General features: G+C 34.2%; 3 protein-coding genes and 2 non-coding genes across 8 annotated transcripts in view; 4 read left to right on the forward strand and 1 right to left on the reverse strand.

Moving 5' to 3' along the window:
• Window positions 1–3716, forward strand: part of LOC108558860 (senecionine N-oxygenase-like) — a 5337-nt gene extending 1621 nt beyond the window's left edge. The window contains exons 1-6 of one of the 3 annotated variants that reach the window (XM_017915893.1): window positions 1527–1807; window positions 2342–2480; window positions 2539–2838; window positions 2894–3047; window positions 3101–3264; window positions 3320–3716. In XM_017915893.1, the coding sequence (XP_017771382.1) occupies window positions 1620–1807; window positions 2342–2480; window positions 2539–2838; window positions 2894–3047; window positions 3101–3264; window positions 3320–3631 (1257 nt within the window). In that variant the 5' untranslated portion in view covers window positions 1527–1619 and the 3' untranslated portion in view covers window positions 3632–3716. Of the gene's footprint in view, window positions 1–1526; window positions 1808–2341; window positions 2481–2538; window positions 2839–2893; window positions 3048–3100; window positions 3265–3319 lie in introns of those variants that run through there. The other 2 variants (XM_017915894.1, XM_017915895.1) reach the window with 2 other exon arrangements.
• A 277-nt stretch (window positions 3717–3993) lies between these two features.
• On the forward strand, window positions 3994–6038 carry LOC108558863 (RNA-binding protein 34). The gene is made up of 5 exons (XM_017915898.1): window positions 3994–5169; window positions 5229–5371; window positions 5427–5668; window positions 5723–5818; window positions 5879–6038. Exons 1-5 carry the CDS (start codon window positions 4079–4081, stop codon window positions 5951–5953), a joined length of 1647 nt encoding a protein of 548 aa, XP_017771387.1. The 5' UTR covers window positions 3994–4078; the 3' UTR covers window positions 5954–6038.
• Window positions 6039–6313: 275 nt separating this feature from the next.
• LOC108558864 (putative transferase CAF17 homolog, mitochondrial) lies at window positions 6314–7580 on the reverse strand. 2 transcript variants are annotated; one of them, XM_017915900.1, is made up of 3 exons: window positions 7470–7580; window positions 6991–7411; window positions 6314–6933 (listed from the first exon to the last, which is right to left on the reverse strand). In XM_017915900.1, the coding sequence occupies exons 2-3, from the start codon at window positions 7406–7408 to the stop codon at window positions 6374–6376; spliced, it is 978 nt and encodes a 325-aa protein (XP_017771389.1). In that variant the 5' UTR covers window positions 7409–7411; window positions 7470–7580; the 3' UTR covers window positions 6314–6373. The 2 variants fall into 2 exon arrangements, with proteins under 2 accessions (XP_017771389.1, XP_017771388.1); XM_017915899.1 differs by having other exon boundaries at window positions 6314–7411.
• A 1563-nt stretch (window positions 7581–9143) lies between these two features.
• Trnav-cac lies at window positions 9144–9216 on the forward strand. The gene has a single exon. It is a non-coding gene; the product is annotated as a tRNA-Val (tRNA).
• Window positions 9217–9288: 72 nt separating this feature from the next.
• On the forward strand, window positions 9289–9361 carry Trnav-uac. The gene has a single exon. It is a non-coding gene; the product is annotated as a tRNA-Val (tRNA).
• The last annotated feature ends 8414 nt before the right edge of the window (window positions 9362–17775 follow it).

The raw sequence follows: 17775 nt of genomic DNA on the forward strand, positions 1-17775 counted from the left end.
TCACCGAAAACTACGTTCAACATTTGTACAAGCATTTGATCAACATCAAATACCCGACGATGTGCTTGATCGGTATTCCGTTCAACGTGTGTACCTTCCAAATGTTTGACTTACAAGTAAATTAATCAATTTTCTCCAACACTATATCAATTATAATATTTTTTTCTTTGCAGGCGAGATTTTTCACTGCTTATTTGGATGGGAAAATGCAGCTTCCCGACTTTGACCAAATGTTGAATGACGAAAAGAGCGACTTGGAAGAAAGAATTGCTAAGGGATACACGAAACAGAAAGCTCATTTGATGGGTGTTGATCAGAATGCTTACTATGATATGTTGGCAAAGACGGCAAAACTAAGCCCTATTCCACAGGTGATGTCCAAATTGTATTTGCAGAGCGTACAATATTTGGCCTGTGATCTGACGAACTTCAGGGAGTTTAAATTCAAGATCATGGACGAAGAAAACTTTATTCAAATCCGTTAATTTTTATTTTTTCTAAACATTAATTATTTGTAATATTATTTTTATAAACAAAAACTTCTTATATTAACCTTAAATAAACAATAAGTATGCATTATCTAATTATAATAATTTATTCAAACAATTTAAGAGCATTTCTGTTATATAAATGAAAAAGACTAAATGTAAAGTTACAATAATTTCATATTGAAATGTGTATATGGTAACTGGAATATTATTTAATATATGTTATTAATCTATAAGTACTTAATATTAGTTACATTTTTTTCTAGAAATTGGAGTGGTAGAAATCCACAATAGAAACATAACTAACAAAATCTAGTTGTTTACAGAACATTGTTATATAATTAACGATGAAGTATTCCGTGGGCAGTTTGGATTCTCTTCTTTTATTAAAATCTCTACTCCCTTCAAGCACAATTTCGCCAGCTACAGACTAGTGGCCATATGTAGATGTGAAATACAACAAGAGGCTAAAACATACAAAGACGATGTTCAAACCGGGATTCTGCGGTTCAGTACAATTTGACTAGGTTGAGTCTCGGAAAAAATGATGGTGAGCTTATACCATTATACCGAGTAAATGCTAGATCAAAATTTTGGATCTTCTTAAGAATTCCAAGACAGCCAAATACACAGGGGCCTTGAATTCTCTTATATCTAGAATTTTAAATTAAAATTGGCATTTTAGTTAGACAACCAATCGTTCAACTAAACAATTGCTAAAAGTTTTCATATCCTTAAGTTTGGGAAGGTCCAACGTAGGAACTAAGGATAGTTAGGAGGACAATAGTGGACTTTTCCTGGATATTCTTATAATTAATTCTAATAGTTTAATTTTATTTATACTACAATCAAATATTTAAAATAAAAGTTTCTTTATGAGTTTGCATCAATACAAAAATTTGGAAATCTACTAAAAATGCTGACGTTTAATGTTAAAGTGTAACTATTATTTTTCTTCTGATTGCAATAACATTATGTTATCACGTCCATAATGCGCGTTTCAATTAAAATATACAACCTTGAGAGTATAGAGCAAACTTTTGTGAATTGGACAGAGAGATAAACTGTGCTCACTGCTTATTAACTTACGATTAATATTGGTTCTATAATTTCTTCCAAAAGAAGTTCAAGATGCGTGTCGGTATTATTGGGGCAGGTGCTGCTGGTTTGACCTCTGCAAAACATATCATCCAGGGTGGACACGACTGTGAGGTCTTGGAACTCCAGGAAGACTTAGGTGGTACCTGGATATACTCGGACGATGTTGGAGCGGACAAATATGGATTTCCCATTTATTCGGCAATGTACCAAAATCTCAGGTATTTATGTAACTTTTCAATAAATAATTATTCAATAAAAATGTAAACTTTTTACAACTCCGATAAAATTGTGTATTAGTTTCAAAAATATGTTATGAAATAATCAATTTAATATAGAATTTAATAGAGAAGGAATATAATTTGAAAATTTTAATACAGTGGAACCTCGCTTCAGGAGTTTAATCCGTTCCAAAATTTCCGGATTGTTACTTATATAGTGAAATACTCATATTGAAAACTACACATAATATGTGTACACAAGTTATAGAAATGATGTAGTAGGCGAGCAATCTTCTCTTCTCATCGTCACTCATGAGTTATAACATTTTTAATGATAATGAAGTTTTGATTAATAACGATTTAATGAAGTTTCAATTTCTCTTATTTTTAATCATTAAAAACAATATTGGTCCTAACTTCGATCAAAAGTCTATCGACATACGTTTTTCTTCCTACAATTTTGTACTTCAACTTTACTATTCAATTGAACACAGCTAAAAATAATATTTTCATAAATAAATTTATGAATTACAGAACGAATTCGCCAAAGGAAATAATGGCATTTCCAGATCTTGCATTTCCAGACAAAGAAAATTCTTATCTAACACAAGCCGAAGTTCTCAACTACCTTCATCAATACGCCGATAAATTTAACTTGCGGCCACACATCAAGGTTGTGTACTGCATTCAATTACAAGAATTCAATTTAAAAACAATCTGTATGTTCACAGTTCAATAGATTTGTTGTTGAAATAAAGCCTTTGGAAGGCAACAGGTGGATCGTGAGATCAATCAACAAAATCAACAAGGAAGAAATTGAGGATGAGTACGACGCAATTATGATTTGCAACGGTATTTACAACGAGCCCGATTATCCAACTTTAGAAGGAATCGAGAAGTTCACAGGACTGGCAACTCACAGCCATCAGTTCAGATCACCCAAACGGTATAAAGGACAAAGAGTCATTGTAATGGGAGCAGGACCTTCAGGATTCGATATCACACTCAACGTTTCAGAAGTTGCAACTAAAGTATACTACAAAATTGTACTCTTTAGATTAATAAAATGGTGTATTCTATGATCAGGTAATATTTAGTCATCATTCCACCTACGATATCAAATCCAAATATCCGGATAACGTGGAGCAAAGATGTGACATCAAGAAGATTCTGAATGAGAACACCGTGGAGTTTATAGATGGTTCTGTTGAAGAAATAGATGCTATTATCTATTGTACTGGTAAATTATATCAAAATTATGTTGTGACAAATATATTAAATTATATTTTCTAGGATACCTATACAGCTATCCATTCCTGCACGAATCGTGTGGTATTACAATCACCGAAAACTACGTTCAACATTTGTACAAGCATTTGATCAACATCAAATACCCAACGATGTGTTTAATTGGTATTCCGTTCAATGTGTGCGCCTTGCAAATGTTCGACTTACAAGTAAAATAATCAGTTTACTCCATAACTATATCAATTACAATATTTTTCTTTGCAGGCGAGATTTTTCACTGCTTATTTGGATGAGAAGATGAAGCTTCCCGACTTTGACCAAATGTTGAATGACGAAAAGAGCGACATGGAAGAGAGAATTGCAAAGGGCTACACGAAACGGAAAGCCCATTTGATGGGTGTTGATCAGAATGCTTACTATGATATGTTGGCAAAGACGGCAAAACTAAAGCCTATTCCACCGGTAATGACTAAATTGTTTTTACATTGCATACAATGTTTGATCTGTGATCTGATGAACTTCAGAGATTTGAAATTCAAGATCATAGACGAAGAAAATTTTATTCAAATCCTTTAAATTTTACAAACAAAAAAAAAACATAATTTAACATTTCAATACAATAATGAAACAAGAAGTCATTTCACAGAAGTCAATAAGCCGACCATAGGACTTATACAAAAAATTCTTATATAAAACTAATATAAACAATAATTAAGCATAATGAAATTGTAATAAATTTATATTAATATTTCTGTAATTTAAATTAACAAGACAAAACGCAACCAAAGTTACAATTATCACATTTTTAAATGTTTATATGCAAACTAAAATCTTATACAAAAAGTGTTATTAATCTATAACTACTTAATATTAGTATATTTCAATTAAATTAATAATTGCTAAAAGTATTTTTTTCTCAAACTTCGCGTGGTAGAAATCCACAACAGAAACATAACCAACAAAATCTAGTGCTTTGCATTGTGTACCGCATGTAATTTACAGAAAAGTGTTATTTAATTGACGATGGAGTATTCCGTAGGCAGTTTGGGTTCCCTTATATCTGGCATTAAGGCAGGAGGTCAGAAGGTTGTACAGAAGGAGTTTAAATTACCAGAATTTGAAACTATACCGGTTCCTGAAAAACCTAAGAAGGCTAAGCCAGTGGAAAGTGTTGAAACAAAAGACAAAACGAGTCCCTCACTGCAGAAGCCACTTGAAGCTCTTTCAAAAAAGAAATTGAAGCGCAAGGAACTGAGGAAATTACAAAATCAAGCAAAATTGGAAAAGTCTGTAGAAAGTGGTAAAGCAAATGAGAGCAATAATACCCCTCTGCAAAAGCCAGTTGAAGAACCAACAAAAAAGAAATTGAAGCGCAAGGAACTGAGGAAGTTGGCAGAGAATCAAGGGAAATTGGAAACATCTGTAGAAAAAGTTAAAGCAAATGAAAGTGAGGAGAATAATCCCCCCAAGAAACTGAAGAAGAAGCAATTAAGAAAATTGGCCAAAATTGAAGCAGAAGCTCAAAAGCCACAAGAAGTTTTACCACAGAAAAAATTGAAACGTAAGGAATTAAGGAAATTAGCTGAAAATCAATCCAAATTAGAAAATCCAACTGAAGAGAAACAAGAAAGTCAAGATGAGGTACAAAATGATAAGAGAAATGACAAAAATAGTAAGTTGGAGCATATCAAAACTGATACTGTAATGAACTTTGAGACTGAGAAGTCTCAAATAAATTCAACATATGACTTACCGAATGGTTCACTCAAGAGATATCATGTAGATGATGAAAATGAAGAACCAGATGCAAAGAAAACAAAATCTGATATACCTCTGAATAATGCTCAAAAACGAATTAAAGGTAAAGAGACCAAGTTAAAGTATCAGGAGAAGAAAGCTTGGGTTGATGAAGATAACGATAGAACTGTTTTTATTGGAAATGTTGATGTGAATGTTTCCAAGAAAACACTTACTGGGCTTTTCAGCAAGTATGGAAAAATCGAAAATATAAGATTCAGGGGAGCCCCTGTTGCGGACGTCCGTACACCGAAGAAAGTGGCTATTATTAAGAAGGAATATCATGATAAAAGGGAAACTTTGATTGCTTTCGTCAAGTTAGTATTATTTTTTTTTTGTTATTTTTAACATGCCAATTTTGATTATTGTGATCTAGATATGACAAAAGGGAAAGTGCCTTGAAAGCAATCGAGTTAAATGGAAGTTTATTGAATGATAAGCATTTGAGAGTGGATATGTGTGATGCAGAGAAGAGTCCAGAGAAGGCCAATGCAATTTTCATTGGAAACATATCTTTCAGTAAGTCTATTATTATCTACTTTAAATACACTTATTATCATAAATGTATCTGCAGCTACTGAAGAGGAGAAATTGTGGGAAACTTTTGCGCCTTGTGGAAAAATCGTCAGTGTCCGTTTAATTCGAGATAAGGTGACGAATATCGGCAAAGGTTTTGGATACATCAATTTCGAATCAGCCGATTCTGTGCATTTGGCGCTGAACATGGGGGAGGTACAAATTGATAATAGGACTCTAAGGATTTCCCAATGTGGAAACAAGAGTGAGAAGAAAAGGGAGAAAAAGGCGATCAGAGCGGTAAAATTAAATTTAAGCAGAATTAAATACATATTTATTTTTTATGTATTTTAGGAACGACGAACAAATAACTTTGGAAATGATACAAAACAAAGAGTTAAAAAAGAAAATATGGATTATCAAGGATTCAAACAAGACAAGAAGTCCAAGGTAAATATATATAATAAAATGATAGATTCAAATGATCATAATTTTTTTTTACATTTTTAGAAGAAGAGAATGGACAGAGGAATGTTAGCTAAGAAGAGGCTTGTCAACAAAGTAGCTCCTAGGTCTAAAGAATAAATGTTACTAAAGAACAATTTTATTAAGCTTTTCCTGCACCGGTTTGGGAAAAGCCATTTCATTTCCTTTCGCACATTGTATACAGTATGTGCCCTCGTAAAAGAAGCTGCACTGTTGATCCTTGCAAACGCTTTTGTTGCATTGGATGCAGTGCGATCCTAAAATTAATATTTCTCCTTGCCGGGGTGGCTGGAAAGGGTTCTCGATAGCATACACCTCCTCCAAATACTTGAATTTCCTATTGTACGGTGGTTCTTTCCCGAAATACTCATACTTCTCGCGAAGCATGCAATTTTCGCACGTGAACTCTTTGATTTCTTCTTCGCTCGCCTTATCCTTATCGCCCTCCATCGGCTGAAAATAAATCCTCTAATAAAACTACTACTATATTCAACAATAACAATTTATTAATATGTTCATTTATGCGCTCATTTTTTCTTTGGGAGCCTCGAGTGGCCACCACGTGGGTTTTCCTGTAGTCGCTAAACTATTTCCAATAGGGATTCCTTGGCATTCGATGGCCTGAGCTATCCTAAGTAGTGCTAGTCCGGTGCATCCTACAGAACCTCGGAATTTTCCAAGGTTCACTTTATCCAAAACTATATTTTTCTCTTCAGGAATATCTTCCAATGGTTTGTCCAAATGTATTGGCATCAATCGTTTCCGCACCACTCCAGTATGATGTGTTCTCGCAGTCAATTCTTGCCCAATGTAACAACCTTTATGGAAGCTAACACCATGAAGGTAATCACAATTGGCTTCCAAAGGTAAACAATTGCCTGGTGGTAAATCAGTCACTCCTTCGCCCACGCCCAAGTGGTATCTGAACTCCCTGTACTTGCTCTGCTCCAATTTTACATCTGTCCCATTCGATATTTCGCCAAGCACGTCGTATCCTTTCGGAGCGACGACCCTTAATCCCAACGCGATTATCCTCGGATCTTGGTAGATAGAAATATCGCCAATGTGCTTACTAAAAACTGTATAAGGCTGAGTCTCGTTGAGAGTGTTACAAGGGACTATGATCCCATCCAAACCTTTAGACTTGTGAGATTCTTTACTGCTTTGATCAGCATCAAACAGTGCATAAATACAACTATCATCAAGAAGTTTAATGTCAATCTTCCGGCGCACCCTATACAATTTTAAATGTTTCTGAAGTGACTGCACAATCTCAGAATCACATTCCAAGAGATAGCAATTTGGTTCTACTCCTTTATACACCAATGTATCATACATCACTCGACCTTTAGTGTTCAAGAACATAGCATACATACTTTCATTCCCATTGTTCAAGTGATTAATATCATTGGTTATTAACCCTTGCAAAAAATCTGCAACTTCATTTCCTGCTACTTGAATTAGACTACGATTGTTAAGAAGCTCTAAGACATTTGTTGATTTCTGTCGGATTGTTGGTGCGAACTTGGCGCAAATATGATTTAAACGCAACATAGCCTATAAGTAGCATTTACTTCTTTTTATAAAGTTGAGCATTTAAAAACTTGGTACTTACTTCTATTTTTAAGACATTCCAGTGTAGATAAATATGGGATAATTTTTGGTTATGTTTATATGATTTACAGACAATTACCGAACAGTTTGGTTTGTTGGTTGCCTATAATATTATGTGTTTCAACTATACGAATTTCCTCTTTACGTAAATATGCTGCTATTATTAGAAAATGTGTTTATTTTAAAAACATATTCTAAAAATGTATTTCAATAGAGTAAATTTACTAATATGCTGATAATACTCTTCTAGTCTCGTTCTTATATACTTATAAAACTTAACACTTTCAAAGTTGGTTGCCTAAGTTCTAGTACCACACAGGTCTCGATCTTAACTTTGGTATACCGCAAGGATCAATACTGTGCACTATTTAAATATATAACAACAATTAATTGTTTAATTATATTGTTTTTTGTCTATTTCATAGAAATTTCATTGAATATTAAAAGAGAATGATTTATTCTAAAAGGGTTGCATATATCTCATGCTTAACCGCGCTGTTAAATAGAGAATACAAACCCGTTATTGATTTATTTGCACAGTTATTTAAACAAAATCAATAGGTAGAAATAGACATGTGTATAGCTAATGATTACGCAAACTGTAGTGTGATTCCGTGTTTACTACTAAGCAAACGTCCCTCAAACAACACTAATTTCGTATGAATGTGTGTGCATTTCGGATTTGGAAAAACTCTTGGTGTTTCCGTTGGAAGCTTTCCAAGAAGGGCAAAGGCCGATAATGGAATAATAAAGATAATGGCGATAACGTGATAACGGAAAATATGGTTTCAATACCCTTCAGCGTTAAACTCATCCACGCACCTATCATATGCGACTGTGATAGACATATTAAATAAATAAATATTGCTATAATATTGTTTTTATTCCGCACCAAAAAAAAAACAGAAAGTATGGGGGGGAAACGAAAATATTATGCATTGGCAAATAAATACATGTTGGCTCGATACATAAATGTTGAGTGTGGACGAATGCGCGTGTTCTGTGTACGTTTGTGTGGATAAAATAAATAGTAACCACTAAATATTTAGATATCAAATTTGTAACTTTACACACAGTTTAAACTTTTTGTTTGCGTATATAAAACACGTACACAATACTCGTTAATCGCAAACTGAGCTCACTACTCTGGAAGCACACTTTTGTGTGTTCTCAGTCTGTGTATTTGTGGGGGACTTAGACATCAAATATTTTGATTCGCATTTACGTTTCTCGTCGACCACCTTCCTTTTCTTTATTTTTTTTATTGCGTTACCTCTAGATTTCTCTCTTTTATTTATTGTTGTAAAACACGCAAAACTTCCTAATGCAAAACACAAATATGATTCATCATGGTAGACGGAAAATCCTGATGCGAAAGTTAACCATCTTTTCATTAACTTTACTCAAATGATCATCCAATTTTTTTTTTCCGTATATTTTAGCACATGTTAGCACAGCAGTCTGTGAAAACAGCAGATTTCAGTTGGAAAACCTCGAGATAAGAGATGCACTATTTATTGTGTTAATTAAACCTATTAATAGAAATGCAAACAATTCATAAATTACTCACTGAGTCCATAAACGCGTCTGTATTTTAGTTTATAGAAATATGGGGATAGGAAATTGAAATTTACTTATTTTAATGATATTTCTTCATGAACTAAAGTATTATATAGTTTTCGTAGTGTAGTGGTTATCACGTCTGCTTCACACGCAGAAGGTCCCCGGTTCGAACCCGGGCGGAAACAGCTATTTTATATCTCTGTACAGATTAGTGAATTCCCGTCGTTGAGTAAAAAAAATGCTTTATTATATAAGTTGGTTCCGTAGTGTAGCGGTTATCACGTCTGCTTTACACGCAGAAGGTCCCCGGTTCGATCCCGGGCGGAACCACATTTTAAATTAATAGTAATTATTTTTTTTTAATAATTAATAAACATAATATATATGTTCCTATATTTATACAAAGCTGTATTTGAATGCTACAAATACTGCTGTAGGTTATTTAAATTATATATTATATAATATTATTTTAGTTGAAAGTAGTGAAAATTTACACAATACGTAATATTCAAAAAATTACTGGACAAGTACTTTGGTGTCTAAATAACTAATTATGTTGTTATGTTAGACGTGCCCCAGGGACGGAATTCTGGACACAGTGGAATATTGTCTGGTATTGTCGTTGTGGAGCCTCAGTTGTAGGAATTATATAATTCAATTGGTTTTACATAACTTTATTCTTTACTTGGTCGATTTAAGATTTATCTGAGACTATGCTCATCATATTAAAATTGTTATAAGACTATGTTCATCTTATTAAGATTTTACTGAGACTGATTCTAAATACTTATTCTACTTTCAAAGTTAATTCTTATTAATACGGGGTGAGAGTTGTGATTGGGAGTAAGGCTTTGTATATATTGATGATTAAGCGTTCCCACGGGAATTGGTCTTGATGGTTTTGTTTATTATAAGACCGGGACAAAATATGCATTAGTTTATATGAAAAATATGATCGATTACGATTGTACGTGTAATGATTATTATGTGTTTATAATAAGCACTTAAAGGTAAGGGAGTATAGATGGGAATGTTTACACTTGATCCCCTTTGTTTATATTAAAGTGTTTCGAATCGGGATCACGGTAGAGATTCCTTTATAAACATATACATCAGCAAAATTATTATCACAACAAATAATTAAATATAATATGATGACATAAATACATATATTATGTATGTCAACATTTTTAAATATTAGCTCTAAGTTGTCCACAAGAAATAATAATTAACAAACAACATAACATAAACCGAAATATTTTAGTATTAAGTACAAATAAATTAATAAGTATTTAATACAGTTTTATGAAAAAAAAATAGTTTTTGGTTTTGATCTGTGTATGATTTATGTTTGAGAATACAATTGTAATTTGTATTTATCAAAAGAAATATGTAACTGGCTTAATATTTGGTTCTGATGTAAGATTGTAAAAGAAATTTAGTTGATTAATACTAATATTACAAAATAAACTTTTTGGAGTTACTGATGCATTTTAGTGCTAAGTTAACGTGTGGTGTATAGAGTTAAACTCAATTCGTTTTTGTCGCTTTGTTTCTTTGGCATTCCTGACATGAGCGTGTACAATGGAAATAACAAATAGGGCATGTATCAAATTAAGGGTAGATTATGTAAGCATCGCCTGACGTAATAACAACAGATCCAGCTGATTTAGATGAGGATATTTACATTTGAGACGGATTTGCAAATATTTGAGCCCTGTTGACTGTTACCTGCTATATAGGAGAGGAGAGCTGGGACGGCGGCGTCGGCCGTCCTCGTGGAGTGCGACGCCGACGCCGCCGCCCCCGAGCGCCATCACTATCCCTGTCTCTCTCATCCCTCCACCATTCATCCATCGACGTGTCTTCTCCCTCGCGCACATGCACATCCTATTATACTCAACATTGCAGTTCGATTCAAACTGCAAACATTAAATATATGCTTAATACATACACACACACACACAGACTGATAGGTATGGATGTGCGTGCCGGCTCTTCCGTTCCTATTTTCTAGCTTGCGCCTTTTTGACACGACACAAAATCCCGTTGCCAATGTGTGCACACTGCATATTAATACCGTGTTTGAGCAAAGCCACCCCCTCGTCGTTCCACATTATTATTTTTTTTTTTCATCTCTGCCCGGCGTTATTAGCCATTCATCCATTCATTTACTTCGCGAGCGCACACATAACACGTGCATATACCTTGCAGCAGGTCGGGAAAAATTCGAAAAACACACAAACCCAGCGGTTTTAATCTTTCAAAAAGCATTCAAACAGTGCAAATCCCACGGCGGGAGAGTTGAAACAACACGACGCGCCGCTGCATAGGAGAATTAGTGTAATTACAGGTGGCAGACCGACGCACTTTGCGAATTGGCGCGCTCGAAAATTGTTATTTACCTTTAACCAAATACACTCGTAGTTCAGTTAATGTATCTAATGCATACACAATGAATAATAGATAAACACATTTGTTTATGTTAATCGAACGGTGAATTCCCTTATAAACGCATGGCTTTAATACATTTTTTTATACACACTCATTCGTATGAACGTACTAATAGATATTTTAATTAAATTGCAAGAAAATGTTGTTTTTCTTATATAATTGCATACATTTACGACATTTTGATACATAGCTGTTCATTTGTTCATTCGAAACAACTGATATTATCATTTAATTATAAAGTTAATGTTACAAACCTTTTGGAAATTGAAATTGAAAAAAAAATTACATCACTTTTAAAGGAATTGATAAATGAAATATATAAATAGATAATGTAAAAATGTACGTTAATACGAACAGGAAGGTTAGTATCTATTTTATCAAGATGAAAATACGTTAGGTCATTATTTATGAATACTTGAATTCGTTTGTTGAAACGTCGGAATAAGCAGACGGAGACAAGAGATGGATTGTAAATAATTTTTAATATTGAGACGTGGGTGGCGGAGCGGAGCGGAGACAGTGAGTACGTATTTGCGAAGCGGAATGAATATTTAATTCATAAATACATAATTAATTTCGTTTCTTAAAGTTCCCATTTGAGAGAAAAGGAACGAGGAAGAAGATGATGGGGTGGGCGGCGTTCGCTGAGCTTTGAAAAGGGCTTTCGCGAAAAGTGGAAGCGAAAGGGTTGGTGGAAGGGGACTGAAAGAGCGCCCGGATGGTGGACGGATAAGGGGGCGCGAAGCGCGGAGATAACGCGAAGGCAAACAACAAGACGCTTCCTTAATTAATAAACTTCTGCTAATGAAAGAAATAATTAATTTCCAGCCTGCCATTGCGGCGAAAGAAAATGGCGACGCACCGCCTAAGATGCAGAAGACCCTTTTTCCATCCACCTACAACTACCCACTCACTCCTCTTTCTCTCTCTCTATATATATATATATATATAATCATTTATATCTCTCTCTCTCTACTCATATACTCAGTATATACATTATGGTCTTAATCAAGGCAAGATCTGATTTTCTCATATAATCCTGTACACATAATATATAAATGTGTACGTATGGTACATAACGTAACGTCGGTACCGGAGGAAAATGCGGGGGTCCGCAATATTCGGACAGGAAATTAGTTCGGCCGGTCGCAATATGTCGGACACGGCAAACAACAGTGACGTCAGAACCGGGTAAACAATGTGTGCTCATTATTACATGTGTCGCGCCCTCCTTCACCCTCCTGTTGTCTAGCTCTTTCTCCCTCTCTCTCTCTGTTCTTCGCATGTCGTTCCATTGGGCGCACCCATCTCGCTCCTACGTGTACGAATAGGCGTCGCGACGCTTGCCACCCGCACCCTAGCACATACATGCACATACACGATAGGAACCCAAGAGCATCCAAAACAGACGGGCTGATTTCATTTACACCCTCACGGCAAAACCAAAGATATATACATCCCTGGATATCCAACACTGTCAGCAATCAACTGTAATAGCAATTGTATATTTAAATCATTATAAACAATTTTTTTTTTCAAATTTTCATACATATTTTGATAAAAAAAAGAATCATATTAATATTAATTTTTTATTTAAATATTATTATTATTTAAAAAAAAACTTTGTAAATATTTTATACCTAAAACATTAAATGAAATTGGACGAAGAAACATATATCTGTAATAACAAAATCAACGTGTTATAATATACCGACAAATTCAGCTATACTAAAATTGTTGAGCGAATCAATATTGCCAAGAAAACTGTAATATTGTTTTTAAAGGCAAAAAAGGATCTTAATAATCTTATTTTGTATTCAAAGGTACTCAAGCATATTTTTTGTATGAAAAGTGGAAATTCATAGTAAAAGTATTGAATTAATAAATTAACTAAAATTTAATTTTTGAAAAATTTAAATGTAAGTGGTTAATTAAAATATTATAATTTAACTCTTTGTAGGTAGTAGAAGGTAGAATTTTTATAATTTTCTAGAAAATGTCCAGAAAAGAGGAATTACCCTTTAATTTGGTTGGTATGTCAAGGGATGAATTTTGATAGTCCATACCACCCGATGTTGACTCAATTGACAAAATTGTCTGATTCAGTTGTCTAGAAATATCAAAATATATCAAAGAGTTAAAAAATGTTTGGATAAATACAATTGTTACTACTTAGAATGTAATGAAAATGATTGAGACGTGACACATTTAAAAGTAATCAATTTAAGTAAAACTAAGTTAATGTAAACAATCCTTGGTTTGTTAAGTTTAGTTTGAAACCACTATTTGTAATTGAACAAGTAGCAGAATTTCACATAGACCACCGATTAATTTTAGTTAGTGTTACAAGAAAATTTTATTTTTTTAAAGTTTAATACAGAAATTAAACATTAGTTACAAATAAATTGCAAAATATGTTCTTTTGAATACGTCAACTAGCAACTGCAGATGTCTTTGATGTGGATGTGTCTGCGGTGAAATCCGTGCTGTAAGCCGTTCCGTAATTTATCAAAGCTTATTGTGAACGTCGTGGGGGCTGCCACCGCCCGTGTCCCATGGTATGTATGTGTGTGTGCTTAAGCCAATTATGCCTAGAGAGTAAGCCAATTTGGCTTCCACATTTATTTGTTTATATAAAACCGGCGAGGAAAGAAACTTGAATGGATCTGAATGTCTTCGATTGCGCGTGGGCACCATAAATTACGGCTCCAGCAGGGACGAACAAAAGGAACGCAAAAACCTAAACAGGGACTTACCGTGTCGTGCGGCATTGTGAGATGGCCTTGTTTGTTGTCGCGGGGCGGGTAAAAAGGCGGACTGAAAAATGACCCGTGCAGTTTTGTGGCATTGTAGGCCATGTATAACCATCAACAACGAAGAAGAGAGACAGAGCACGGATGTTGGTCGTCTGTTCGGATGTGAGAAAGAGAGAGAGAGATGATGATGATGTGGATGCGATGCACCGAAAGTCAATAGAGGGCCTGAAAGGGACCCATTCAAAGGCCCTAAACGCATGGGTAGGCCAGGTGTCAAAGCACAAAGCCCCCGTGAAATCGCCCGACGCCCCCCGACAGATTTACATCAAACATAATAACTGCCAACATTTAGGCCTGAATTATATCATTATGTGCGTTTCACAGAATGTAATCTATACTAAACGCCGGATCTCTCCCCCATCCGAAACCCATTTCTCAAATAGTAAAATAAAAAATAAAAGAGAAACATTTATTTGCCAACGCAACAACCATTGACAAATTGCACCATTGTCGATGGTCACAACGGCAGGAATTTAATTCGATTTTAATAATTATTGTATTCCAGAGACGAAACGATCAATTCTCATCCCAATGGATGGAACAAAACGGAAGCAACAGGCTTAAACTGTTAAACATTTGGTATGACATAGTTAAGGTCAATTCGGTGTTGGTAAAACGCAAATGAATTATGTGGGGAGTATAAAAAAAAAATTAGAAGTAAAAAAGGAAAGAAGAGAAACACGCGGCACAGAGCAGAGAAAGAGAGGCTCTGTTCTCTTTTGGAAATAATTTCATTTAAACCATTTTTGTTCAAATACATAAAATATTCTCTCATCACATATCTCAAACATTGACTTTGCCTTCCCTCCACGCTGCTTATGCCGACATTTACTAAAATAATTTATTTAGCAGGAAAATGTATAACTGTCGGTAAATATTTCCTCGCCAAACTCCGGGATACTTTCGTTTGTGTGCTCTACAAATACGGTTTGTACAAATTTTCTGTGCCCGCCAACCCCGTTACATGCGTATAGAGAGAAACGAAGATTCAAAACTCACTCTTCCACTCACAAAGAGAGAGTCTCTGTACATATTTATTCTACTTGGCCACAACGCATACAATATCAATTCGCGCTCATCCATTTTTCATCATCATCATCATCAGCATTGTAATTCGTGATCTTAGCTTATGTTAAGGAACGAAAATAGTAAAAAAGCAAAGTGGCGTCAGCAACGATCGAAAATGGTGAATGGAAGAGGATGTTATTGATCGGACACCGAAAAGGACACGAGGTCCAAACATTCGCTCTCTCTTTGTGTCCAATTGTTGACTCCGGAAATCTACCCAAAACATGTGTAACTCTCCACATGGGAAACAAACTCGACAAAAGAAAGAAGGAATTTGTAAACATTTCCCAGCGCACAATTAACCTTCGCACTCAAAGGAAAACGACGACGAATAAAACATTGTCTACAATAAATAAAGAAAACTTACCGTAGGGCTTCGGTCAGAAAGTCGGCCAATCCATCTCGCATGTTATAATGAGATTTTGATTTGCCTTTTGTCAATTATTGGCTATTAGGCACTATTCAATGTAGAACTTTGCAAATAAGATTTTATTACATATATCCAAACTTATTACATTTCTTCGACTTGAAGTCATAGACATTATTTAAGATTTATTTAAATATATGTTTTTTCCAGTTCAATGTTTTTATTTTATATATAAATTCGTAACATACAAAATATATGATTTTTTTAAAGTAAACGAAAAAAAATCGGATTGGAATTTATTTTTTATAAATCCAAAAAATTGAAGCTTTGGGTATTTAAATAAAATTCAGGACGTATAATGTAAAAGCCAAGTGCAAATTATACAAGAAGAATTATATAACGTTTTTTCCAAGAAATCCTATTATAGTTGATAACACGAAAGATATTCAGGTTTTTACAACGTAAGATTGATTTTAATGACAGCTTATAATTGCTTTTTATGTTGTAATTAATTTGATTATTATTAAAGCTACAAATTGCTAGTGATATATTTTCATTGTTATATCCAATAAGTGTTGTCTAATTAGAACTTTAATTGCTAGAACATCTCAAGATAATTATATATCCAAGAGTAGTTATGACAACATAACTTGATTGTATCTAATTGGTTGTTGTAGATCCAATCGTCTTGTTAAAGCTATAATTGGAATTAACTTATATAATTTATCATAACTTGGTTAAACCACATCCAACAATATGCATTTTAGCTTCATTTGATAGCAGAAATAAGGATTTTTTTAAAGATAATAATTCTAAATTTGTTTGAATCAAAGTCGAAAGTAAATGCATGAAAGCGCGCGATGAAAGAAACGTAATGTACATCCTAATTACCTTTAAATATTTATTGTCTGTTGCCAACTGTTGATCAATTAATTCCCAAGGCAAATAAAAGAAAAGTACTTGGCAAACAGTGAACCTTCTCGCAGGCTTCCGGTGAGTATCCATCTCCGTTTCCACTTTCCTCTTCTCTGCCTTTCTCTCTCACTCTTCTTCGCCAACATTTTTTTTTGTGTGTGTGCTAGTTTATTCATGAACGGCGGTTTTAACAACACTGCAAACACGGGGAGTGCGTCGAATTCGGGAATCGCTTCTGCGATAATTCAGCGATTCGCGACGGAGGCTTAAGGGCGCCATTCGACACGCGGCTTTACCATCCCCATTCAGCGATTCTTTCGCCAACAATGCTTACCTATGTGCGGACTCTCAAAGGGACTTCCTGCCCGGTTCAAGCAAAAAAGAAAAAATAATGGATGGATGCAGCAGCAAACAGTATTTAGTTGTATACAGTAATTGTGCGATTTGTCAAATCGCGTGACGTGGGAACGTCGGAATCTGCAAAGAACTATATATAAATATATATATACAAAAAATCACTTGTTGCAAAACGAACACGATTGACAGCACGAAACATCAGCGCACAGACGATTAATGGTGCGTGTAATATGTGTTTCCATGAAAACACAATAAATATCGGGTATTTATGGCCAGCCCGTCATTGGTAGTGTGATGGAATTGGTAATACAGATATGTGCAGTACACAAATAAGGTTCTAAACTACTGACTTTAATACAGGTGATAATATAAAATCTAGTGCTCTCAAACAGTTTGAAAACTAAACTATTTTTTGAATTTACAACTTTTAATGATTACAACAAAAGCTGCTTATCAAAATCCAAAATAAGGTCTAAATTTCGAACATTTTTTTAACATTGCTGCAAGTAACACTATCAATTTTCATTCAGAAATATTTGGTTTTTACAGAATTCTATTAATTCAATAAATAATGTTTATTTAAAATTTACATTGATTGTTTTCTTTTCAGAATGGGGGGGAGGGGTAATATCGACTTACGCAAAAATATTTTGGTAATTGTTAAAAAAGTTCCCCGATCGCTGTCTTAAAGCATTGAAAACTACTGAAATTGAATGAATTTAAGAAATTAAAACAAATTTGAGAAAATAAAATATCTAAAATTATCA

This window comes from Nicrophorus vespilloides, unplaced genomic scaffold, assembly GCF_001412225.1.
Source record: "Nicrophorus vespilloides isolate i.1.1-1 unplaced genomic scaffold, Nicve_v1.0, whole genome shotgun sequence".
Taxonomy (NCBI): Eukaryota; Metazoa; Arthropoda; class Insecta; order Coleoptera; family Silphidae; genus Nicrophorus; species Nicrophorus vespilloides.